Source organism: Spea bombifrons, chromosome 3, assembly GCF_027358695.1.
Source record: "Spea bombifrons isolate aSpeBom1 chromosome 3, aSpeBom1.2.pri, whole genome shotgun sequence".
Taxonomy (NCBI): domain Eukaryota; kingdom Metazoa; phylum Chordata; class Amphibia; order Anura; family Pelobatidae; genus Spea; species Spea bombifrons.
The window spans coordinates 58,261,670-58,289,202 of record NC_071089.1 but is presented as its reverse complement, the minus strand read 5'-3'; the positions used below and the strand labels follow the sequence as shown (position 1 = coordinate 58,289,202).

Below are 27,533 nucleotides of genomic sequence, written 5' to 3'. Positions count from 1 at the left end.
CCACTTTCCTGAGCTTGGTAGTCCATGCCACATTGTTACCTTCACCACGACTCTGTTTGTCATAGGAAACATTTAACGCTGTCAGTCTCTTAATTTCACAGTCCCTCTGTTTGATAGCATCATCAAACCTTTGTTTGTTGAAGACAAACTCTTTCTGTAATTTGTGTTTCTCCTCCTGAAGCTGAAGAAAAACCGGTGAAAGACTTTCTCTAGCTACTGTAAAGTCTCTTTTGTCCCCATGTGCAGCACAATTGCAAGACATAGGTAGCATTCCCACTTTAATTCCTGCAGCATTTAGTTTATGTGTAACTGCTTTCAGCTCCTTTAACTCTTGTGCCTCAATACAGGACCCTGCACACTTTATATATGCCTCTTGTGCCAGTTTCAGTGGTTCCACATATCCACTGCAGGTTGGCTGGCGAGTGAAACATGAAAAGGACATTTTATTTCCGCTTTGCTGTCCTTTTCCCATCTCGCAATACACAAATCCCAGAGATGTACTCCAGGTCGTTAATCGCTCCCTCTGCAGTGTGCAATCAAGTAATTACCAGCAGGCCATAGAGACAAAATGCTTTTGTTTTGCAGGTTTCACAGATACGCAATACTTTGATCCCGCAAGTAGAAACTTCACATCCGGATCATCCTCCATAAGCATATGTATTTCAGCCAGCAATACACAAGGGCACGTACCATGCAACAGTCTTTGCAGAGTTTCCACTCAATCCTCTGGGTTAAACTGTAATAACGTCTGGCACATCCACTGCAGCTTGGTAGCTTCAGGCCGCACAACACTTGGGGTTCCTGGATCCAGTGTAGCACTCGTCACCAGCATCTACTCAGCTGTTCACTTGGTTCCTGCTTTCTGCCCACAGACCATAGCAGTGCTTTGCCCGCATTCTCCACCATATGTGACAAACCCTGTAGCATGAGGGCCACACATGTCACTTTTTAGGGGTCCTAAGCACAGTCCTCTAGGGCAATCAGAGTCAGGAAAAGCAGCTTTAAACAAAACAGCGCTTTATTTTAACCACTTGAACCCCAAAACCAAATCATAAAAATAAAACCTAGCTCCCAATTGGAGCCCTCTCTAACTTAACTATGCTGGTCTAGACTGACCAGCCTAATCATCCACTACCTCAACCTCCCAGCCAGACCCAGCTACGCCAGGCTCTGGAAAACCTCCCCCAGACAACACACAAAATGTCCAGGCAGGTATTGCCTCACTTGGCTCAGGGATTGTCTTCTTCAGGGCCTCTCCTTGCCCTGGGAGCACAGGGAACTTCCTCTTCCCCCAACAGTCTCCCTGAGTATCAGGCTCCAGGGGTTTTTAATGTCCAGCACCTGTGCCTGATGCCGGCTTCATAGAAATCCCGGACCGGATCCTGCAGATTTCTTGCCTCCTGGAAAACCGGGCATGGAGTTTCCACAGAATGGGGGAATGGAGCATTGGCCCACCCTGCTCTCCAATTGCTCCACCCCAGGGACCCATATGTATAATCTGCATAGCAGCTGTACTCAGATGCCATGCTAATCATCTCCCTGGGGTTCACACTGTCACAATATATATATATATATATATATATATATATATATATATACTCCACTGTTCATAGACAGCAAAAACTATAATTCCATATGAGGCAAGGCTTCACTAGCAACTTGTTGCTCAAATATTATACTTAAACATATAGTACAAAACTATTTTGCAATTTTTAAGAAGATCACTAGTTTACGACTGTGACGGAACCCTCCATCACTGGGACCACCGGAGAGGCCTGACTGCCAGCCTCCTCCCTATTGACTATGGGCCCTGGGTTTGTAAAGGCTTCTGTGGCTACCCCCAGCAGTATATCATGTCATGTCATGCCAGGATCTGCAACCAGGGAGTTACCGCCATTGTTTTAATTTAATATCAGACCCCTCCACCCCATGGTGCATTATTATGTTGTATAAATCAGTCTCCCCCTCCCCCCTATTGTATTGTTAATCCTGTTACAGCCCCTGTTGTCTCTGGGAGGCAGATTAAAGGGGCGGTTTGCATCTCAATATCTCGTTTTATGTTAATGTGTGTTTTGCTGGATATATCCAGCCCTGTGTGTCTAAAATAAATCAGCCTTCGTTTTGGTTTTACCCTACACTGAGTCTCGGCTAGTGACTGGGGAATTGGGGAAAGTGTGTTGTCCCAGGCTAAGGGAGCACAAGTCAGCGGAGGTAGTCGGTCGGACTAGCCAGCTCCGTGACAACGACCTTTTCTTTCTGAAGCCAAGTATGGTAGCATAATTTGTGTACATATCAAGCAAGCCGAGAGCCATTTTTTAGGAAAAATAAACAAATTAGGCAACAGCCTAAATTTTGGAGATTTTGGACTCTGCACTTTGAACAGCATTTAAAATAATTACCGTATTTATCGGCGTATAACACGCACCCCCATTTTAACAAGGAAATTTGAGTAAGAAAAAATAATTTTAACTTGGAAGCTATGAACTTAATGTTGGAATAATATTTATTACATTATAACATTTATTATAACATTTATACCACTTATAAGGCAAATATGAAAGAAAAAGCACCTCTTTGAACAAAAAAACTGAACAAAAAAAACTTCATCAGAATCACTGCTATCTGGGAAACTACACACACACACACAGTAAGACACACACAGTAAGACACACACACACTCACACACACACACTAAGACACACACTTAGACACAGAGACACACACAAACACACTCAGACACACACTCCCTAACCCCCCTTCTCAGGATCTCCTCTCTCATTCCCTAACCCCCCTTCTCAGGATCTCCCCTCTCCCTCCCTAACCCCCTTCTCAGGATCTCCCCTCTCTCTCCCTAACCCCCCCCCGGTCACTTACCTTCAACTCCTGTGTTGGAAGCGTGAGGCGTTTGTCTCGAGTGCCAGCGCTTCACTGCTGAGCGCCGGCGTCTGACGTCATATGCCGGCGCCGAGCGTGAAGCGCCGGCACCCGAGACAAACGCCTCACGCTGCCTGCAGAGGAGTCCTGGATTTCTGTCAGTCAGGGGGGCCCGAGAGTTGCCGAGCGGTCATCTTCAGCAACCGCTCGGCACCCCTTGGGCCCCTCTGACTGGCAAAACTCCAGGGCCCGGTCGCAGTTGTGACCCCTGCGACCCCGGTAGTTCCGCCACTGGCTCTAGGATTTATCGGCGTATAACACGCAGGTAGGGTTTCAGCTTCATATTTTAGTTAAAAAAGTGCGTGTTATACGCCGATAAATACGGTATGTGAATGTCTGGATTCAATAATATTTACCAAAAACAAATGTATTATCACCAGGAATAAATAAAATAACACATTTCACTGGACAGATAGACTCCACTGCCATAATTGGTTGCTCTTTTTATAAAGCTTGTTTCCCTTTAATATAATCGTCTAAATAAGGTTCAGTGGCTCCAAATATACATTACATGAAAATAATAAAAAAAAATGTTGAGATAAGAACAAGCAAATCTACTTCGCGCAAACACAAGCTCTTTGTCAACGGGAGCAAATAATAATGTATTTAGTGACAGAGAACAAATCTCGATCAACTCCTTGACTTTTTCCTCCAAAAAGGTGACCAATCTACAAGTTCCGTGATTAATTTTAAGGTTTAAAATGATAAACAAAACAAAATGCTGACAAAACAGAGGAAATTTAATAGCTACATAACTGCCACATCTAAAGTAAAATCTGGAGGCAAAAAATGCATGGCTAGTGATTCAATAACCTGTTTAAACTTAGATTTGCACTTCTTAACTTGCCGGAGGAGATTTCATATGTGCCAGCAATGTTGATTAGCGTAGTGTATGTAGTCCACAGGTAACCTAGATTTAATTTATACTTTTTTTTTTTTTTTTTTTTTTTTTTTAAAGCCAGTGTTTTAAGGGTTACCTTTGAGCAGCAAACGTTTTATGAGCCATGGCTCCTTTGATTTGTAAAACCATTTCAGCTTGTTTAAGCTACCCACAGGTATAATAATGTCTGTATTATGATGTGTTACGTGAGCACTGTTTTTTCCCAGCAACTGGTTTACATACTTAGATTTCAGGAAACAAATCCCAGCAATGACCCATAACTCAAAAGGTAGGTTTTATATTCTAATCTTTCAGTACGTCATGGCTTTCCAATGGACCTTAAACTGTGTGTCACGTGTATCAGTCATTATATATATACATTATATATACATACCGTATTGGCCCGAATATAGGCCACACTTTTTTTCCCCCACTTTAAGTCTTTAAAGTGGGGTGCGGCCTATATTCGGGGTCTAGCGCCCGACACCCGGGACAAGCAGTCCCGGGCGCCGGGCAGGCAGCGGGGTTAGGATACAGATCCCCCGCAGCGGAGCAGGGGACCTGCATCCTACTCTCTGATACGCTCAGACAGCCTCCCGTGCCAGCACTTCTCACGGGGGGGGGTGCCGGCACGGGAGGTTGTCTAAGCGTCCGCACGATACCCCCCCTCCCCGACTTACCAGAGAAGACTGCCGGGTGTCTTGCGGGACTGGCGGAAGACATCTACGCAATACGCGTATACAACTTCCGGTGCTGGCACTTCCGCTGAGTGCCGGCACCGGGAGTTGTATACCCGATTTGCATAGATGTCCCCCTCCGGCCCCGCAAGACACCCGGGAGTCTGCTCTGGTAAGTCGAGGGGGGGGCAGAGTGGCAGCGTATCTCGGGGGGGGAGAGGACAGAGTGGCAGCGTATCTCGGGGGGGGGAGAGGACAGAGTGGCAGCGTATCTCGGGAGGGAGGGGAAGACAGAGTGGCAGCGTATCTCGGGGGGGGAGAGGACAGAGTGGCAGCGTATCTCGAGGGAGGGAGGACAGAGTGGCAGCATTTCTCGGGGGGGGAGGACAGAGTGGCAGCATGTTTTTTGGTGCTTTTTTTAAAGAAAAAACTTTTTCTTTAAAAAAGCACCAAACTTTTAGGGTGCGGCCTATATACTGGGGCGGCCTATATCCAAGCCAATACGGTATATATATTTATTCCATTTTCATTTTTCAGTAATAATTATCTTTAATATTCTTCATACTTTGATAATGATTTTGATCTAGGATCCAGTCAAAATATATAGTAACCAGTTTAGATAAAATAGGACAGGGGTGTCCACATTTTTTCTGCAGTGGGCCCCTTCATCAGAAATGCATGTGTGTGTGTGTGGACTGCATTAATTTTTCATTGAGAGAAAATATACAGCATGACTCTTATTATATAGTGATCCAGACATGGATGGTGATACAGAATTGCTTTTTCACTGATTCACTCTTACTCACACACTCTCAATGTCTTCCTACCTTCTCACCAATCGCACTTCCAACCAGAGCCACACCTAGGCAGTTGGATGCAGTGCACCGCACCGAGGTGCTCTGAATAGCAGCGGTGAATTGAGTGGAGAGCGCAACATGAGGGGTGAAGTTTGTGCTGGCTGAACACTTCTCCGTTCCCGTCTCTTTCCCTGCAGCTCCGCTTCTTGTTGCTCTCCCGTCTTCTTCTTGGAGGAATGGCTGTCCCCTGGTACTGAAGAATCAGATGAAGAGAGAAGACAGGAGAATAAGATCGCAGGAACGTAGCAGCAGTCAGGGAAGAAGTTAGGGAGACTCAGCTGGTACAAACTGCACCCTTGTGCTGCGCTCCCCCCCATGCATCCCAGTTACTCAGAGCACCCGGGTGAGGTTCACTCACTGGTGTGGCTCTGGTTGGAAGTGTGGTTACTGCTCCAGACCTCAATGTAAAGCAGCCATCTGTTGAACCCCCCTGACATAGGATATAGAATATTTTTACCCTTCTAAATAATAATAATTAACTCGAGAGGACCATTTGAAGTACAGTGATAAAGTAAACAAGTGACACCAAAATTTATATTAAAAATATCTTTATTTATACATAATATAAAAATAGCAGTCAATCATGTTAAAAATATTTTGATGATGCGCTATAGAAAATTTCATGACATAAGGTTGTCACGCTTTTCTTTTATGGAATTCTCTCTGCTTTGAAAGTTTTCGTCATCTGGAGACAAACCTTAACATAAAAAAAAATACAAGTTAACATTGTCATTTACAGAATGTTCGGCATATCTGCATTTTTCTCAAACCCTGAAAAATAAGCCTAAATATACAACAGCATCAAACGGCAATGAGTAAATACAGCATCTCTCCACCCTGTATTCCAAATGCAAGCCTTTGGAGGTCTTTACAGACCTCAGCGATTTCACTAAGAACTGGAATGGGTACCCTTTATGATGTCATGATGACATAACTGGAATCTTAATTATTTTTAAAATTTTCATTCTTTTCATTTCTTTCTTTTTTTTTCAAATATTTTACATTTTTACAGTGCCATTATGTCGGATCAGTGAGCAGGAAGCTAGTGATGTTAGCTCCTGCTGATATGGGAGAGCCCAGACACTCTGCCGGTGCAAAAACCATAGGATGTACTATTACAGGGGTCGACAAATCCCAGGCGCCAGGTGTTTGTCAGCCTGTGATCGCGGGGGCGCTGCTGCTGCTGCTGCTGTCTGCCCAGACTCCTGCCCCCGAGCCTGAGATCACTCCCACGGAGTAATTCTGTAGGCTGAAAACCGCCACAGGCAGCTTCAGGAAAGGGGGTTGAGTGTTGATTGGGGACCTGACACAACACCCCCCTGCTGCCTGATCGCTCCATGAGAGCGAAAGTGCACCATTAACCCTTTCAATGCCGCGATCGCTGCATTTTAGGGGTTAATTCCCGTTTTGTACGGGCTCTGCTGCTGGTGGCCTGCCTGGAAGCCCAGACAGGCCAGCAACAGCAAAAACGAGCCCCCACAAGCCCTTTGATGACTCCTGTAGGCATGGAATCCTACAGCAGTCATCAGAGACTCCCCCCTGCAATGGCTGGTCTATAGACCAGCAATTGCGTCTCAGCTGCCAGAGGCAGCTTCAGGGACAGGGGTAGAGGGTTCTTTGGTCTCCACATGAGTGTGGAGACCAGCCCAAACACCCCCCTGCTGCCTGATCACTCCATGAGAGCCCCTTCAATTTGCAGCATTGCAGGGGTTAACATTTGTCCCCACAAGCTTGTGGGGACTAAATATCAGTCAATGCTGTGCTCCAATGGAACATCAGCATAGAAAGTGTTAAAAAAATAAAAAAACAAACAAAAAAAACCAGCACTGACCTGAAAGTCCAGGGTGCTTCCAGGTCAAATGCTGTGAGTTTAGTAAGTGGGCTGATGATGATCAGATCACTCCTGACCAACTGTTAGTTAAAAAAAAATCCTGGCTCCTAACTTTTTTAGCTGGCGCTTAGATTCACAACAAATTTGTCAAGCCCTGTACTATTACGTCTTCTGTTATCTAAGACCAGTTTTATTGGATGTAAGAGTAAGTCCTAAGGTCATGAAGTAGTTAAACAAATCAAGAGTTAAAGAATAATTCACAACAATATAAGAGTAGAAATACACATGCAAACACATATAATTATATATATTAGAGTGCATGTAAGCAGACATCAATTTAACAGAGCGCAGTCGATTTTATAACCCAAAAATAAATATTGTAGAAAAGTCAAACTTCCTGTGACCTATTTATCAGCAAAGGAAACTACAGGGATCTGTGCAATGGGAAATGTTTGCTTTTGAAAAACACATTTTTCTATACGTACACAAGTCAGCTTCAGATAATAAAAAAATATTTACCAACATCCACAAAAGGATCCTGACCATTACACAAATGTGATGTTCTGTTAGTAGCGAATGCTTGGTTTTGTGGTTTTGTGATCATAACACTTACAGCTTTTTCTTCTGCAGACAGAACTCCTTCGACGGCCACTATCTGGTATTGCTTATGTTTCAAGCTCCCTGGAAATTTCCGAAGTGGTTTAAGAGCTGCACTATCCATATTGTGCTTCAAAAGCTTGCACATATTTTCATGAGGACAACCAGGATCAAATAGTAACAGGCAATAGCTCTTATTTTTTCTCTCTTCTATTCCAACTATGGTACGACTATGACCTGGAAAAAAAAAAGTGATGCAAAGTTAAAAACAGTTTCTCTTCATAAAGTTTAGTTAGTGATTTCTGTTGTGATGTATTTAACTTTTGCACATTTTTTTTGAAGATTCAAACAAGTAACTGGTAGTATTAACAGACATCCTTTCAAACATCTTCCCACCTCTATAATACATTCCAAACACTTCCTTCTTAGCACCCTCAAATCTGCATAAATAACATCATACAGAACTACAACTGAACTAAACAGAAAAATGTAAGGTTTGGAAAAAGTGACAGATCTACTTTCATATCAGTCTGTCTGGCTTTTGAGGTGCATTTTACCCAAGACATGGAACCAAATAAAAATAGAAATCATTAAATAAGAACTTGGCTGAAACACAGGAACAAAAAAGTGTGTCATACCTTGATGCTGAAGATAAATGGCAGGCTTTGAGGTACAAACCACTCGATCACTATTTGGGGCATTAGAAGAATAGTAGTTCAGAACCCAGTCGAACAAAAGAGGATGTGTTCCGGATGGACTACTTGGCTTATGGAAGTCAATAATTCGACACCTATGGGATATAGAGAAAAAAGCAAAACAATGTATATGGAACTGATGACTATAATAAGGCGAGGGACATAACTAATCTCGTGCAGGTTTTGCAAGAAAAAGTGTTGTTTGGTAGATGTGGATTTTCTGCCTACCACTTGCTAAAACCTGGTGCCCTTCCAAAATAGTGACAAGCCACCATGTTTAATGAAAGTAACATTGGTTCAAGATAATAAGCTGAAATTACCTTAATGTGCAAATTACAGCACTGGGGGAGGTCAGACTATACTTCCCATGTTGGCACAAGAAATGTGGGACTGTCTTATTGGGAGTCACAAAAGCGGTAGTAGATACATACTCTATACTCCATACATGAAGGAACCAGCAAGGACAACCATGTATCTCTTCCTGGATCATACGTTTGGCACATTAAGACTAAACAGTAGGTTGGAAACGGTACCTAGCTACCCGAGTTTCATCCATAAGAAAATAATATTTACACAGGCATGACTGTAAAAGGGACCATAAACGTATGCTGCTTAGGAAAAATATGTTGAAATGAAAGATCCTTTTATATTTTCACTGTGTCACCTTGCATTTGCCCCTTACCTCAGCCAGGTAGGATATTGAGATTTACTTGAATAGGACCAAGTAGCCAACCAGTGTTGCAAAGGTGGCTGGGGGGCTGCAACTTCTCCTTAAGAAACTAAAAACCACACAACTCATTTTATTATTTTAATTATGAATTCACTAAATTAATTGTATACAAATATTCAGAGCTCTCCTCTTCACTTGTTTCATTGAGGGTCCCACCTCATTTTTAGAGATTTGTATGAATTAACCAGTTAGGCAAATTTGTTAAAATGTAAAATCAGAATGTACAAGTATAGTTTTTACCTATATAAAACCAAACCGTTTCAGCTGGCTTATAAATGCTCGGTAACTCAGTGGCCATGCAGTTTTTGATAAACATAGTTTAGTTATCCGGACAGGATCCGAGTATCGAGAGAGTTTTGTTTTGCTCAGATTTCATGTTTTCTAGGTTACTAGTCAGGGGGTACCTGCTTCATTTTTTTCTTTTTAAATTATCCAGCCATTGTATTTGCTGATGTTCTTTATTCATTAGTTTTAATATAAATAATATAATGTGAGACATTATTGTAAATGTTAAATTGTTCTTAAGGCATACAAACAAAACCAAAGCAGTGGGGAATTGTAACAACCTACATTAACACTGAACGGGGACATTATGTTAAACATTACATTGTTTACTGGCAATCAATCCAGTGTTTATATTAATTTATAATTTATGAAGGTCATGGCTTATCAGTTTACAGGACATTTGCAGGACAAAAAACAAAGTGTTTATCAATCACAAACACTCTGGAACTCATGGGGATTCTTACTGGCTCACAGTCAGCTAAGTAGTTCTTGATTTCTTACTTTAGTCGAAGTGATGTCAGCACGCAGTAAATTTCACACGCACCAATCCAAGCTTTGGTGCCATGCAATTTGCCATTAAAATGTGAGGCACCATGAGGATCAAAGCCTTCCTTCCAGGAGTCTTCAATCATAAGCTGAATCCTTGGGATACAAGGTATTGACCTATAACCTGGTGAAAAGTTTGCTTTATGAAGACAGCATTAAAGGTCTAAAAAATTGAAAACATCAGCAACAAACACTTGTACTATATTTAACTATTTTTGAGTGCTAATTAAATATACTTTTATTTCTCCCTGTAATTAGAGATTGCACCAGTTACATATTTTCATACCTTGTAAATGGTTTTTGTAAGAGTCAGTTGTCATCAGAGAAGAAAGGAGCATTTGGAAATTCCGAAAGCCGCAACCCCATCCCTTGTCTCCTAGAGAGTTGCTGAAATGGTCCAAATGTGAACAAAGCCAGACCCTGTTCACTTCAGGTGCTGAGCTGTGATAATACCTGTGTAGCACTTCTAAAACCCCTGAATAATAATAATAATAATAAAAAGGAGAACAGAAATTAAATTTTCGGTGTATGGAATAAAGTACTGGTAAAGAGCACACACATTTCATTTGGAAACATAACATATAAGGTATGTAAATAAGGCTCTTTCAACCTCAAAATCTGGTATTCTGGGGACCATGTGTTAGTGTTCATGGTTTACAGCATATGACTCCTAAAAACATTGTGATTTTAACATAAATCCCTTATTTATCTAAAAAAACTAAATAAATAAGAACACTTTACATAAAGAAAACACCAACCTGAAGTCTTTGTTCTACCATCATCTATGCCCGTAGCTAAAGTTTCCATCATCTGCGCTTTGTGTAGGTGAAAATCCATAGGTTGCATTCTTCCTCTTGCAACAGCTTTTTCTAGATTTTGCAGCGACTGCTCTCTATATCCTCCAGAGTTGTCCATGCCAAATTGTCTCTGGAGGAATTAGGGATAATGTAAATAAATAATCATTTTTAAAAAGTATGAAGAGTAAAAAAGCAAGGTAGTTTAAGAAGGGTCATTCAGAGCAAGGAGCTCCTGAAAACTCCATAAGTGTGTATCATGAATGGTCAGTGAGCTTCTCTTGCAAGAAGGACTGAATTGGCCCCGCATAATGCAATGTAGGAGATTCCTAAAAATTTGCTTCACCGATTTAAACTATGCATTATGCAGGATCCCCTCAGCCTTTCTTGCAGGAGAAGCTCACTGTGGTTGGCCCTTTAAAATGCATAGTGATACGAGTAAGAAGATTCACATCTGCATATTCACAGCTTAGTGAATATTTTCACTAGTGTTATGAATAGCAGGTAGCAACGACCTACAATTTCACTTGTTTTCTCTGTGAAGAATATTCCAATAGATTGTATTTGTTTTCCGATGTCGCAATAAAAGAAAAAAAAAATAAGCCACTAAAAATTATCTAGGAACACACAGATGAACTCTGAAAACTATAATGTTTTCAAGAGATTACATATCCTGGCATTCTCTATGCACAAAGCATTAATGGACGTTACTGTGACCAAGGCTGATGGAGGGCATACACATCTTCTCATAAATAAAAAAAAAAAATTCAAGTGAACGCACCAAATTGTCTCATGGATTTTAATTTCAAACAATAATCGGATCAGTCTCAGTGTGTTTGGGATATGGAACAACAATTATTTATTAATAATAAATGCATTGGAAAACCTGACTGAGTCCTGAGCTCCAAGCATGAGCCTTTGGTATTCTATAATTGCTATTCTTTCTTGTGCAAAAAGCATCAAATGCTAGAAGCGCACAACTGGGTGTAAATGTATCACTACTGCACTCTTGACCATTTTTTTTTCTTGACTATTTTTTCCAATGCATTCCACACACGTGAAAGACTGAATGTGATAATTTCCAAGTTAAGAATGAAAAACGAAAAGAAGTAAAAGGAAAGTCACATTGAAAAATACTTTCTTTTATACTTAAATACAGTGTTGAATAGTGTAGTTTAACAGTGAACAAAACATGGTTGATTTTCAAACACTTCCTATACCTGCAGATATGGGTGGTATTTTAGATGACTTTCCCGACTCAAAAACAAACAATTATGGCAATGCTTATGAAGTCTTGCTTGCCTTTTGAAACAGTGTCCTCTATAGAGTTTCATTAGTAAGAGTGTCTGGACCGAGCCAGTCTATTGCTTACCACAAGGCTATATGATGAGCATGATGTGCAAGAATCCAACACGCAATATTTGTGTTATTATATTGTTACTAATTTGAAGGAACAAAAACGGAGAGAGGAAATAAAGCATTGTCCAAGGATACCGAGAAGTCAGTCAAATAGCTTTATGGTAGTGACAAAAATAAAAGGGTTAAGTGACTGGAAATGTGGTGCAGCCTGAAATTTCATAGCTAAACGTGGAGAAGATCTCCACAAAGGCTAAGTGTGCTTCATCATAAATAGCTTAATGTCTTTTGTTGACATTGTTGATAGCCACAGAGTTCTCACATTGGGTGTTGGCTGACTGCCTTGTCTTTAAGCTTGTACAGTACATTTTACGGTCAACGTTAGATCTGAAACTCCATAAAAAATAGTTGTGTGATACATAGTGCTACATTTTTAATAATGACAGAATAATGATGCTGGCCAAATCCATGCTGCTGTTGATAACTGTGTTAATGTGCAGGCAACAGACTTTGCCCTGATGTGCAAATGTGATTTCCTGTTATCAGAGGAGAGAGTAGTTCTCTGTTGGATATTCCAGAAGCTGATAATGTTGCATGAAGAAGGATGCTGGTGTCTCTTCTCCACCTAGTGGTAGTAAAGAGGTAACACACCCAGGGCACACCATAATATAAATACCTCCAACCTTTAGAAGTCAAAAATTGTATTAGTCCCAACATTTTACAAGAATAAAAACTTCAGTAGTCCACATACCCAGGGCTGGTGCAAGGAGTTTTGACACCTTAGGCAGAACCTCATTTTGCGGTCCCCTTGGTACCGCCCCTTGCATCCTGCCCCCTTTGTGCGATGCCCTTGGGGGCAGAGTCACGCGAGCTCATCATACATATGACCACACAGACCACCACATTGACAGCACCCTTTGTCCTTTCCTTCACTGTGCTACACCACGCCATGCAGTTGAGGTATAGATCAAATAAAGACCACATACAAACCTACCATTGCAGGTATAGATCAAATGAAAATCACAAGCAAACCCACCACTGGTATTGATTAAATAAATAATGCATGGAAACCCTAAACCACAGGCATCGATTAAGGGTAACACAGCCCAGAGGCCAGGCCTGACACTCATCTGAGACTGCACACATCGGATATGGCCAGAACCCAGATTGCACCCACGCTGGTCTCATCTCAGAGGTCTACTCTCAGTCAGGCTGTCTCAGTCTAGCTCAGAAGCACTCTTAATTTATTGTAAACCCTTTAGGCCCTAAACAGTGACAGTAATGGATAGATTGTCACATTACACATATACACTACTTTTACTAATGGCTATCCATAAACACATTATACCCTTTTATCTCTCCCCTTTCTCTTTGATTCTGTCCCATTTCTCTTAATCTCTCTCTTTATATTATCTCTACCCATTTTCTTTAACCTCCTTTTTCCATTATCTCTTCTGTTTTTCTGTAGCTCATCTCTGCTATTTCAAGTTGTCTTTCGCTTTTCTTTTTATCTAAACTGTCCTCTCTTTATCTCTCAATTTTCTCCCCCCTTTTCTCATTATCTCATATTTTCTCACCATCTCTATCCCTTCTCCTAATTTCTCATATCTCCCTCCTTTTTAACCATCTCTCCTCCTTTTCAACATCTCTCCCATTTTTTGAATATTGTCCCCCCCTTTCCCTATACACCTATGCTGTATATAATCATTATGCCACATACACGTGGAAACTTTGTTCTACATATTACTCAATCCTAATTGAAAACTTAAGGATGGACAGGATACTTTTGTAAGGAAATGTAAACATCCTTATTATTTAATTTTAAAGTGCTGTGTAGAAATATCCAAATAGAGAAAGCTTAGTTGTGCAATAACCTGCAGCTTCTTGAATTCTTCCATCTCTTTAGCTCTTCGATGTTGGTCTTCCTCATCCTGGAGTTGCCTTGCCAATTGTAGATCACTAGATACTTTTGCTGCAGCCCCTGAACATTTAAAAAAAAAAGATATATATACATATTATATGCACAAATACATACACAGTGTTGAATTAGTTTAGCAGACTCTGACTCTTTCATTACCAGACACGACTCCCACATCAGACTGAGGGCGTTATGTCTGATGCACTGTTTTGCTTGTGATCAGGTGTGCTGCTGTGCCTGAAATCAGGTGTGTGCAAATAAATTTTTTACAAACATCTAATGTGTATGCAATGTGCTTGTGATCAGGTGCGTAACTACATGCTTTAACTTACATAAAATGTGTATGTAATGTGCTTGCAATGGAGTGTGGTGCTGTGCTTGTGTTTAGGATGTGGGCAATTTTTTTTTTATTTGACATAAAATGTGCATTTAATGTCTGTATGTTCATGTTATTGCTGTGCTTGTGATCAGGTGTGCACAAAAATATTTGTATTACTTTCTTATGCGTGTATGTAATGCATTTGGGATAAGGTGTGCTGCTGTGTGTGTGTTTTAATGCATACATGTCAAAAGTGAAGCTGGTTCTATAGATCCTTCTGGGTAACTGTTTTCAGCTTGCTATGAGATCAGCTTGCTATGCTCTAATTCATAGGGGGGGTTGAGGAATGGCAGGACTGTTCAACTAGGCAACTTCTGTATTTCAACAATGCAGGTTTTAAGTGACACGGATCATTAAGAGGAAAACTAAAATAAACAGGTTTGTCTTACTTCTCTCTACATGATGCAGCACCTATATAGGGATATTTTAAGAGGCTCCTCTATGTGGAACAGCATCTTTAAGCAACATATTCTGTCAACTTATAAAAACTGAATCAACTATTAATATTAAAACAAGTTAAACAGCATGTTTCTATTTAGTTTTTTTTTTAACTCAAAATTATAACCATGACTATAAGATGAAGTTTTGGTATCAGAATGTACCCTAGTTATTTGTTGTAAGTGAAATGGCAAACATAAAATAATATTATGATAAACATCAATTCTACCTTCATGAATGCCATCCTCTTCCAAATGAAGGTTTACATGTTCTTCAAGGATAACAGAGCTAGCGCAAACCAGGGAACACATTGGACATTCATATCGTTGGCAATCATCTATAAGATACAGAAACATAACACAACAAAGATGTGCATTGAAACATGTCAGAGCAGGTCGCCTAGTGAAGGGGCACTCCAGCCATCAAATGCACTTTAATATGCAGTCTTCATTTGAGAGTCTTGTAAGAATTTTAGGATTCTTAAATTATAGTAAATTTTGTAAAATTTAAATATTCACTTGGCATCTTTGAAATATTTAGTTTGTGAATCCTGTTTTTTTAGCTTATTATATGGCACGTTTAATATTGCCAACAGTAAACAACTAGTATTGCAATTCAATAATAGGAATGCACATCTAAAGTGAAATTACAATATGCTATGTTCAAAACAACTACGGATTTACCAATGCATTCAATTTACAAAGTCAAGTACGTATGTAACCCCCCCAAAAAAAAACACAACACATTTTTAACTCATCAACAGAAGATTTTTAGCCAATCCAGGTAACACACCTTTAGTAGGTGTATCTAGGAGATCAGCATGTTCTGTCCTTACGTGGAATTCAAGCTCGTCAACTGTAGTTTTCACTTCAAAGCAGAATGGACACGCTGGTGGAACATCCATGTCACATTTGGCAAGAGCAGCTGAAGCAACTAAATCATCTTCAACGCTGTTTACCTCACTCATTTCTGTCTCTGAATCAGAACCAGCTATGCATACGACCGGTGATGAACACACTGTTTTAGCATTAGCAACTGAAGTAGAGGGCTTTGATGAGTTAGTACAGGAAGCTTCACAGAAAAGTGTCTCTGATTGGACATGTCCTGCTCCTGAGCTGTCTTGAAGGCTGTTTCCTCTTGGTTTGGTGTAGTTAGGCAACCTCTTATCACCTACAGGATCAGTTGTATGGATCCTTGGTGGTCTGTCCATGGCCGATGGACTGTCCATGGCCGATGGACTGTCCATGGCCGATGGACTGTCCATGGCCGATGGACTGTCCATGGCCGATGGACTGTCCATGGCATCAGCAACATGACTGACAACTTCACACTGGTTTTCAAGATCAATCCAAGCTTCTAGCATGTCATTGTGGGCAGCGTGAATATGGAAGCTGAGTTCATCATAAGTCAGCCTTGCGATTGTGCAAAGAGGGCAGCTGAATTCCTGGTCCAAATGGGTTAGCGCCATATGGCTCTTCATGTCATCCTCTGAGGAGACTTCCTGAGTACAGATGTCACAAATCAGCATGCTGCTGATCTAACAAGAAGAACATGGACAAAAAATAAGCTTATGCTAAAACCAGCTCTCAATATTTGAAGGATACCTCCAAAAATCAAATGCACACACAGTCCAACAGTTCCCTGAGGAAGGAATACAGATCAAAACATTAGTTACACAATTATTAATTTCAAACACAATATTTAAAATTATTTGACTTTTGAATGTAGCAGTTTGAGAAAACAGTATGAACAACAAACAATATTTAAAATATTGGAGATTATGTATTGAAACTATTTTGGGTGTAACGTTTAAAGTGGTCACCATAGCAACCATTCAAAAGATGATTTAAAACGTTCCTGATATTTAACACCAGTATTTATTTTGATTCATAAACGTCATTTGCATGTTATTCATAAATCACATACAAGTATACAAAAGGTAACTCTGCTAGGGTAAAACGGTGTGACTGGTCAGTCCTAAAGATAAATTAACTGTACAAACGAACACAGTAATTTCGCTTCGAGAGAGAAAAAAAACCGGTCCCTCGAATTATGAACGACAACCCACCTAAAACAGATGAGATATTTCGCCGACACCCTCGCTTTGCTTCCCTGTCACCGTCTTGGTTAGATTTGTTTCGTTTCTCGTTAAACTGGTAATCACCGTGTGAAGACGATAGAACTTGCATGCCCGCCCACTGGTGACGTCATTTACCATAGCCCGGGAACACCGTCGCGTAGAATAAGAGTCACCGTTTTTTTTTTTTAGTACGCGTTGTGACTAAAGCGTAGGGCATTTAGATATAGAAATTAGGCATATGAAAGAGACGCTGTGGGCCTAATCTCGTAATATTAGACGTATACAGAACAGAGTTCACGCTGCCAAAATTATTTTTTTTCTTTTCGCGGCAAAAGAAAATGCAAATTATTTTTTTTTTTTTTAAAACCTCGGTTGGCGTGTATCTCTGTGAGATGTAGCCAGGCAGGGGACCTTTGTACTCATATACTTTATGGCTCTAGTGTGAAACTGCATCATGTGATGCTAATAAAAGGAGGATAACAGCAAAAAAACATATTTCATTTATATCATATTATTTAATTAATATATTTAAGCATAATGACATGAATCTACAACGTGCTTTGAGTAAAAAATTACTTTGGCATGCAGAGCATGGACTATATAGTCACAAAGATGGCGAGTAAGATATATTAGGATGGCTATATTTCTTTGAAGGGCATGTTTTGCATTTGTAAATATGTTCCTCTATGCCAATTTTAAATCTTTTGGGGTTAACTTGCTTCTTCTGATGAGTCAAGTTGATGTTGTTGGAGCACCTTTTCAACTCACTTTACAGCCGTTTTTGTGAATAAAAGATTTAATGTGCTTTTGTCAATTTGTTTTTTTTCTGTGGCCATGACCTAAAATTGGTGTAATTGGTGCAAAAGTCTTGTAGTTATAGTTCCAGTGATGGCCACAGATGAGAGAAGAGCACAATGATAATCCTCATCAGCAAAGATTAGGATGAGAGCATGATCAAGGAATGTGGTGCATGTGGTATTCTGATGTGTGCACTTACATAGTTATATAGGCTGAAAAAAGACATCCGTCCATCAAGTTCAGCCTTTCCTATATCTGTTAATTTGTTGCTGTTGATCCAAAAGAAGGCAAAAAAAACCCATTTTGGCTCTTTCCAATTTTGCACTAACCAGGGGAAAAAATTCCTTCTTGACCCCAAAATGGCAGTCAGATTTTTCCTTGGATCAATAAGCTGTTTCCCCATAATATCCCTGAATATTATGTTTTTCCAAGTATCCATCCGGTTGCTGTTTAAACCTCTGTACAGACTCCGATAAAACTACCTCTGCAGGCAGAGAATTCCACATCCTTATTGTCCTTACTGTAAAAAAACATTTCCTTTGCTTTAGACTAAATCTCTTTCTTCCAGTCTAAATGCGTGACCAAGTGTCCTATGCATAGTCCTGTTTATGAACAGATTTCCACACAATGATTTGTATTGGCCCCGAATGTATTTATATAATGCCATCATATCCCCTCTGAGGTGCCGTTTTTCTAAACTAAACAGATTTAAATTTGTTAACCTTTCTTCATAACTATAGTGCTCCATTCCTTTTATTAATTTTGTAGCCTGCCTCTGCACCCTTTCTAGTGCTATGATATCCTTCTTTAGAATAGGTGCCCAAAATTGCACAGCATATTCGAGGTGTGGCCTTACCATTGATTTATACAGAGGCAAAATTATATTTTTATCCCTCAAATTAATGCCCCTTTTTATACACGACAATACCTTACTTAAATGTGATCAATGTGATTGGGAGTGGTGTTTGTGACTGAACATGATCTATGTGGCTGAAAATGGTGGTTGAGGTTGACAGTGGACCATGTGGTAGAGTGTGATCTATGAGACTTTGTCTTTGAATGTAGAGTGGTATGACCAGTTTGGTTAACAGCGTTGTGTGGCATATGTGTGGCTTTCAGTGGCTGAGATTTGTAGTGTGTATGGTTGCATATCCAATGAGCAGCAGTTGTGTGGACGAAAATGTGTTTTTAATGTCAGAGGAGAATGGGCAGAGTGGCTCTAGATGACAGGAAGGTAACAGTAACTCAAATAACCACTTTTTACAACCAAGGTATGCAGAATACCACCTCTGAATGCACAACACGTCAAACCTTGAAGCAGATGGGCTTCAGCAGCAGAAGACCACACCAGGCGCCACTCCTGTCAGCTAAGAACAGGAAACTGAGGCTACATTTTGCACAGGCTCACAAATTGGACAATAGAAGACTGGAATAACTTTGGTCTGATGAGTCTTGATTCCAGCTGCGACATTCAGATGACAGGGTCAGACTTTTGCGTAAACAACATGAAAGCATGGATCCATCCTGCCTTGTATCAACAGTTCAGGCTGGTGGTGGTGTAATGGTGTGGGGGCCATTTTTTGGCATACTTTGGGCCCCTAAGTACCTATTGAACATCCTTTAAATGCGACAGGCTACTTGAGTATTGCTGCTGACCATGTCCATCCCTTTATGACCACAGTGTACCCATCTTCTGATGGCTACTTCCAGCAGGATAATGCACCCTGTCACAAAGCTCACATCATCTCAAACTGGTTTCTTGAACATGACAATGAGTTCACTGTACTCCAACGGCCTCCACAGTCACCAGATCTCAATCCAATAGAGCACCTTTGGGATGTGGTGGAACGGGAGATTTGCATCATGAATGTGCAGCTGACAAATCTGCAGCAAAGGCTGTGTGCCTTTTGTGCCCTTCCAAGTGGGCTGTGTGCCTTTCGTGCCCTTCCAAGTGGGCTCCCTGCCGAAAGATTTGTTACGGTATTTATCCTGCCATACGTCTGGCTTCTTGCATACAGACTGTATTAACCTTATTTGCTTGTCCTGTCATATACATATAATACATTGCATTACCTAGATTTCTGCTTGTGGTGTCTGTTTGTATAATCATGCATCGTGGGTTACAGACCGAACCTCAAGTATCCCCTGCACATGGGGTCCTACTACGATATCTTTAATAATCTGTTGCAATCTAACTGCTAAAATTGTGGCAACTATTTTAGCATCTGTGTTTATGAGAAAAATTGGACGATAGTTTGCAACCATGGAGGGATCATTCTACCATACTGGAGCTAAAAATCTTAAGGAAATCTCTGGAGATCATCCGTTGATCATCTCCAGGTTTCCAGTGAGTCTCTTGAATGGCACAGATTTTATTTTTTTCCTCTTTTAAAAAATTATATACATAATAAAATTTGAATCCTCTTGTGATTATTAATTGGAAATTATTCTAGTCTTGATGCCCGAATAATTGTAATTTTAATAAAGACAGGAGGCGAGTATTTTGCATTACTTCCTTTACTGACACCAACAGCAGCAAAGAAAGAGTTAAGAAACAAACGTCAACAACCAATAGAAACACAGCATAAGGCAGGTATATAAGCCCTCAGGAAACCCCCTTCTTCCTCTTCATTGCCTGCGAACCAGGAACCAATAACAGCCGTAAGACAACCGCAACGTAGCACCCAACCGGAGTAGGAACCAGAACGGGACTCCAGACTCAGGGACTCTTCAACAGGAAAAGACGCGTCCCAAAGAGATCATCCGGACGGAGACCGCCAGAAGCAGAATTCACGCTGAAAGAAAAAGAGACATATGACAGCAAACCATAGCAAAATCCAGAGGTGCAAAACCCGTACAAGAAAAAGTCTCAAAGGCAATATACCATAAACAGGGGGAACACAACCACAAAGACAAAACATCAGACCCTATAAATACTCACCCAAGAAGAACCTAAAAAGGGACAGGGCGAGGAGGGAAAATACTCGCCTCCTGTCTTTATTAAAATTACAATTATTTGGGCATCAAGACTAGAATAATTCCCAATTTTAAGGCAAGACAGGAGGCTCCTATTTTGCAGTTTTAACGCCAGATACTAGCGCAACCGCCGCCGAAGATACGGGCCGAAAATAAAATGCCCTGAAGGTAGAGGCCCGGGACCAATCTGCCGCCCTCAAAATATCCCCCAAAGACCCCCCAGCACGGAGAGCACCAGAGGCTGCCGCCCCCCTAACGGAATGGGCCCGGAAAGAGGACTGGACCCCAGCCGAGGAGAGGAGCCAGCGAACCCATCGGGCCAACGTAGGAGAAGAAACCGCATGAAACGGTTTCACGTAGGAGATAAGAAGTTGAGAGACCGAAGGAGGACGAACAGCAGCAGTGCGAGAAAGATAAGAGCGGACGCACCTAGCCACACAAAGCCGAGGATCATCTACGAGGTAAGGGTAAGACACGGAAGAGGATAACGACTTAGTCCGCCGAAACACTCGGAACGAAACACCCTCGGGGGAAAAAGAAACGTGATGCGAATCAAACGCCCGTACATCGGATACCCTGCGAAACGACAAGAGGCACAAGAGGGAGGTGAGTTTTGCAGACAACTGGCGCAGAGAAAGGGAATCATTATCCGGCCAGCGCCGGAGAAAATCCAGAACCACCGCTACCTCCCAAAAGGAGTCGTAGCGAGGAGCCGGAGGCCGGGAAAGACGAACACCCCGCTAAAGACGGCAAACCAGGGGAGCCCTACCTACCGGCTGACCGGAGAAACCAACATGACCGAAAGAGATATCCGACCGAAAAACGTTGATCGTGCGATACGATTTCCCTGCACCAAATAACTCAGCCAAGAAATTCAAGACACAATCTAGAGAGGCAGAATGGGGATCCACACGCCGTCCCAAGCACCAAGAAGCCCAGCTTCGCCAAGCCGACCCGTAAGACTTTCGGGTACCTGGAGCCCAAGAGTCGCGGAGCAGGGATTGAGCCGCCTCCGATAGACCCGAGCCTGCACCGGGTCCCCCGAGATCGTCCACGCCACGAGCAGCAAGCGACCTTCCAGAACCAGAGGGTGAAACTGACCCTCCGGACCGACAAGGAGGGATGGATGGGAGGGAAGAGCCAGGGGATCGAGAACCAACATTTCCAGCAGAGCTGGAAACCACGGCTGCGAGTGCCAAAGAGGAGTCACCAGGACCACAGAGGTCCCTGCCCGACGCAGATGGAGAATGACTCGAGGAATGAGAGCGAAGGGAGGAAACGCGTAGGCACCGGAGATCGGCCAGCGTTGAGAGAACGCGTCCATTGCCAGGGCCTCCGGATCCGGGAGCCAGCTGAAGAAGGCCTCCGTCTGGCGGTTCGTGCGAGATGCGAAAAGGTCCAGATGAAAAGGACCCCGAAAATGTTGGAGCGTTTGAAAGATCTGGTGGTCGAGACGCCAATCGCTCGCGTCCCTCCAGTGTCTGGAGAACCAGTCCGCCAGGAGATTCTCTGAACCCGGAAGGTACTCCGCCTGCAATGAGATATTGCGGGCCAGACAGAAGTCGAAAATCTCCTTCGTCACCTCGGTAAGGAATTTGGAGCGCACGCCCCCCAGCCGGTTGATGTACCGGACCGCCGAGACGTTGTCCATGCGGAGAAGGAGACAACAATTTGAACGATCCCTGGCCAAGCTTTTGATCGCGAAAGAGCCAGCGATCAACTCCAGACAATTGATATGGAGGTGGGGCTCATCCACCAGGTACTCACGAATGAAGCGTGAGTCTAGATCTCTGGACGAACCCAGATTTAAAGAGGCATTAGATTCATTAGAAGAATCAGCCCGCCATTCATCAAGAATGGATAACGGCTCCTGCCGTGTACTATCCTCCCCAGGTAGTCGGAGGCCAGAGGTATGGGGAGCCTCAGATAATTTAGGGCGCTTGGCCGGGGCTTTGCCTTTACCAGCGGACACGCTGTTGCCCTTCCAAGGGCGTTTTACATTGGCCTGTTCCTCCTCTGACCTATCAGAGTCAGAATCCGAGGGAACCTTCACCGGGTCAGCGGACGCAGGAGCAGGTCCTTTGGGGAAATTGGCCGCCATTTTTGACATAAATGCGTCCATGGAACTAGAGAATTTAGTCTCCAACCAGGCCATAAAATTCTCATGCGAAGGGAGATTATCCTGAGACATGGTATTGCACTGATAAAATGACCGCCCAGCAAATAAGAAATACACCTAGAGTATGATAAGGTCTAAAAATATAATCCAAGGAACTCAGGTAGAGTATGGTATACAATATCACAGGGACTCAGCCTGGTAAAATAATAAAGTAAATGACAGGGGCTCAGCCTGTAAATAATAGCAAACGGTAATACAGGGGCTCAGCCTGTAAATATAAGCAACTGTTACAGCACAAAGCTCAGGCAGATAGCAGGAGATTAAATCCTGACCCAAAACTCCAACAGCAGGGATCACATAGAGCTAACCGAAAACAGGAGAAAAAACGAGCGTGCGCACCGGCAGGAACACAGAAGAGAACTGAGAAGTGCCGGGAAAAAAACTAAAATTGGCGACGAGACCACGAGCGAGGACTGGCAATACGCGAAACCGGGCGCCAAACCAAAGATGGCCGCCGAGCGCGCGAAACGGAACCAACAAAATGGCAGCGAGATCTCGCGAGGCGGGATCTCGCCGCCCAAACAAGAAGACCGAACGGGAGACTAAGAAACAAAGAGAGAAGCAGCCGGACCGTCGCCGGACGCGGGAGGGAAGACCGCGAGACTGGCAGCCGCCGGTAAGAAGGAAAAAACCGGCAAAGCTAAAAGGTAAGGGGACGATAAGGAAACGAATACCCTCCCCCTGAAGGGGAGGGAAGACGTAGGCCGGGAAATAGAACCGGTCCTCACGAAGGGAGAAAACGCCAAGAAACAAAGAGGCAATAAAACATACGCATAGGGCGACAGCTATAAACGGAATAAAAATAAATAAATGGAATTAAACAATAAATACACCAGAAAACCAATAAATCAGGGAGAAGAGAACTCCCAATTGAAGGTACACTGACCTGAACAGCCGTTGGTGAGCAGCAAAGAAAGAGGAAGAAGGGGGTTTCCTGAGGGCTTATATACCTGCCTTATGCTGTGTTTCTATTGGTTGTTGACGTTTGTTTCTTAACTCTTTCTTTGCTGCTGTTGGTGTCAGTAAAGGAAGTAATGCAAAATAGGAGCCTCCTGTCTTGCCTTAAAATTAGTTTTCCTTCTCTTAATCCATATACACAATATCTCAGTATTAATGAACACTACCTCTGTTAGCTCTCATTCTTATCAAGTTTCCTAATTGTATTCAGTTAAACTCTAAGATTTTGTTCTTTTATTTTAACCAATCTCATGTATATAAAGCACTGTGATGCCATCTGGTTTGTCCTATCTTAATCCCTATTTCTTCCTTTCAATCTACTCCCTGCTTTTTCAATCCTCACAGCAAGAAAGGACAATGTTAACGGTAAAAATATTAACGTCATAACACCATGTGAGTCCATTATAACATTATAAAAGAGAGCAGGGAAAAAACAAAAAAAACATTCCAAGGTTGGCTTAATATATATATATATATATATATATATGGGTATATCTTATATATATATATATATATATATATATATATATATATATATATATATATATATATACACCCAGATACATAATGTTTAAATATTATTCTCATAACCCCCTAGTAATATATATTATTTAAATCCACTTAATTTACCTTCTCCTAACCCATATAGACCATAACTCAGTATTAGTAAGCTGTGACTCTTAGCCAATTTCCATAATTATATTTAATACAACTCTAAAATGTTATTCTTTTGTGTTATCCACCCTTAAAATTCTGGGCATTGCTATGCCATCCAAGTTATTCTGTTTTAGTCTCTGTATTTCTCATTTCAGACTATTCCCTTCTCCTTTGGGTAAGGAGGGTGAATTATAGCTTCTTATTAATCAACCAAAATTAGGAATTAATCTAGCCTTGGTGCAGCATTAATCTAAATTTTATTAAAGACAGGAGGCGAGTATTTTGCATTATCCTTCTTTACTGAATAACCTCCAGCAGCAAAGGAGTTAACAACCATAATAAAAAGAACCAATCAACACAGACAGGACCCTATATCAGTCCCAACATCCAGCAACTCCTCCTCTTTCTTTGCGGTGATGCCGAACAGGAAAGGCAAGCCACCAAGTAACCGAAGACTGGAACAGAACCGTCAGAACAGACCGGAAAACTGCAGGAAAACAGGACCCTGGATCCGGAAACACTCAGAGTCGTAGAACGGCCTGAAAAACAGAAGCAAAGTGACAATACCAGGCACACAAAATGGACATCTCTGAAACATGACCTCATACCACAACTGAAACAGGGACAACCCAAGACATCCCCCCACAACCAAATCGTGAGGGAATAGAAGGGAGGGAAAATACTCGCCTCCTGTCTTTAATAAAATTTAGATTAATGCTGCACCAAGGCTAGATTAATCCCTAATTTTACAGCAAGACAGGAGGCTTCATATTTTGCAATTATAACGCCGCAATAGAGCGCAGGAAGCATGCTGCTGAGGGCGGAAATAAAAGGTGCGAAAAGTAGACTCCCGGGACCAATCTGCAGCCGAAAGGACGTCTGACAGGGAACTCCCGAGAGACAAAGCCGCCGAGGCATCAGCGCCTCAAACCGAGTGAGCCCCAAACGAAGGCTCAACTCCAGCCAGGCTAAGGATCCATCTAATCCACCTGGCCAAAGTCAGAGCAGAGACAGGACAAAACGGGCGGACATAGGAAATAAAGAAAGGACCCGAGGTAGAACTACGAAAGGGGCGAGACGCATAAAGGTAAGCTTGAACACACTGAGCTACGCAAAGTCTAGGTCTATCAGGGAAGTAAGGGTACGAAACAGAGACCGAATTGGACTTGGTCCGGTGCGAAATAGAGACGGAAACCACGACCTGCGAAAAGGAGAAAGAATGTAGATCGAATAAAGGTGCGCAAAAAAGTTAAGCACAGCTACTATAGGAGCCGTAACTGGATCGAAATCGTGTTCCAAAGACCAGCGACACCACACACCCCAGGCCTGGAGATAGGACTTCCGAGTTCCAGGGGCCCAGGAGCCCCAAAGCAACTCCCTAGCCGCCGCTGCCATTCCAGGATCCCCTGAAACCAGCCAAGCCACTAGCGCCAGGTGGTCCTGAAGAATCAGGGGATGAGGGTTCCCCTCCGGGTCTAGGAGTAGGTCCAGAGAGGAGGGAAGGAGAAGTGGGTCCTCGCAGGACAACTCCAGCAGCAGCGGGAACCACGGCTGAGTCCTCCAAAGCGGAGTGACCACGAGAACCATAACCCTCTGCCTGTAGAGGTAGTGGAGTGTGCGCAGAATCATGGAGAATGGAGGGAAGGCATAGGCGCCCTGAGGGGGCCAGGTCTGAAGGAAGGCATCCGCCGCCAGGGAGAGTGGGTCTGGAAGCCAGCTGAAGAAGGCTTCTGTCTGGCGGTTCATCCTGGAGACAAAGAGGTCCAGGTGAAAAGGACCCCGGGAGTGATCCAGAGACAGAAACACCCCCCCGAAGAAGACGCCAGTCGCTGGCATCCCTCCAGTGGCGAGAAAACCAATCCGCCACTAAATTGTCTTTGCCGGACAGGTACTCCGCCCGAATGGACAGATGATTGTCCAGACAATACTGGTAGAGGTCTTTGGTGAGCTCCGTCAGGAGTCGCGACCTCGTGCCTCCAAGCCGGTTGATGTACCGAACCGCGGACACATTGTCCATGCGGAGGACAAGGGGACAATGAGTGACGGCCTTGGTAAAGCTGCGGACAGCAAAAGAACCCGCTATGAGTTCTAAAGACCCCCCGTCGCCGTACGCCGCACCCCAGCCAAGTAGGCTGGCGTCCGATTCTAGGACGAGATCTGGAGCTGAGCCAAAAATGTCTCGGCCATTCCAGGCGTCCATGTGGGAGAGCCACCAACGAAGCTCCAGCCGCGCCTTGTCGGAGAGGTGAACGAAGAGGTCATAGGAACCCGAAGATGCCGAGTCTTCAACCTCTGAAGAGCCCGGTAGTGCAAGGGACCAGGAAATATGGCCTGAATGGAGGCCGATGACGCGCGCCAGCGACCTGAGGGAGACAGACGGAGATCGAAGAATTTTCCGAATCTCCTTCTTGATAGCCAGAACCTTGTCCCGTGGCAAGCGGAGCATCGCCGCAACAGAGTCCACGTGAATCCACGAGGACCGACTTTGTCTCGTTGATTATAAAACCGAGGTCCTGGAATAGCCGGACTGCCAAGTCCGTGTCTCCAATAAGAGAGTCCCTGTCGGAAGCCATAAGGAGCACATCGTCCAGATATACGATGCACCGAACGCCGCGAGCTTCGTGAAGCATCACGGGGCTGAGCTGAGGCCGAACGGAAGACAGGTGAACTGCCATAGAAGACCCTTCCAACGAAACTGGAGATACCTCCTGTGTTCCGAGTGGACAGGAACCGTCAGGTAAGCGTCTTTCAAATCCAGCCGCGTGAACCAATCGTTCTTGCGGAGGAGATCCCGTAAAAGATGGATACCCTCCATCTTGAAGTGACGGTAGACAACTAGGGAGTTCAGGGAGCGGAGATTGATAACGGGGCGGAACTCCCCGGGTTTCTTTGTCACCAGAAAGATATTGCTGATGAAACAAGGAGGGCCGAGGGCCCGCTCGATAGCTCCCTTTACGCGCAGGGAGGCC

The 27,533-nt window shown here is 43.0% G+C and overlaps 1 protein-coding gene and 1 long non-coding RNA gene across 2 annotated transcripts; both read right to left on the bottom strand.

Moving 5' to 3' along the window:
- Nucleotides 1-848: 848 nt before the first annotated feature.
- LOC128482914 (uncharacterized) lies at nt 849-991 on the bottom strand. The gene is made up of 2 exons (XR_008351026.1): nt 939-991; nt 849-897 (listed from the first exon to the last, which is right to left on the bottom strand). It is a non-coding gene; the product is annotated as an uncharacterized LOC128482914 (long non-coding RNA).
- Nucleotides 992-5,879: 4,888 nt separating this feature from the next.
- ZUP1 (zinc finger containing ubiquitin peptidase 1) lies at nt 5,880-17,068 on the bottom strand. Its single transcript, XM_053460943.1, has 10 exons — nt 16,986-17,068; nt 15,710-16,558; nt 15,147-15,254; nt 14,057-14,163; nt 10,791-10,959; nt 10,319-10,507; nt 9,988-10,156; nt 8,415-8,566; nt 7,793-8,013; nt 5,880-6,045 (listed from the first exon to the last, which is right to left on the bottom strand). The coding sequence occupies exons 2-10, from the start codon at nt 16,443-16,445 to the stop codon at nt 5,998-6,000; spliced, it is 1,899 nt and encodes a 632-aa protein (XP_053316918.1). The 5' UTR covers nt 16,446-16,558; nt 16,986-17,068; the 3' UTR covers nt 5,880-5,997.
- Nucleotides 17,069-27,533: the final 10,465 nt, after the last annotated feature.

Excerpts from the sequence above, each read along its gene's own strand:
- ZUP1 (XM_053460943.1), bottom strand. The coding sequence starts at position 16,445 with ATGCTGATTTGTGACATCTGTACTCAGGAAGTCTCCTCAGAGGATGAC. Across the intron at positions 15,255-15,709 it reads CCTAGATACACCTACTAAAG|ATGATTGCCAACGATATGAA; the intron begins GTGTGTTACCTG and ends TGTATCTTATAG. Across the intron at positions 6,046-7,792 it reads TGTCTGCAGAAGAAAAAGCT|GTTTGTCTCCAGATGACGAA; the intron begins GTAAGTGTTATG and ends TTTTATGTTAAG.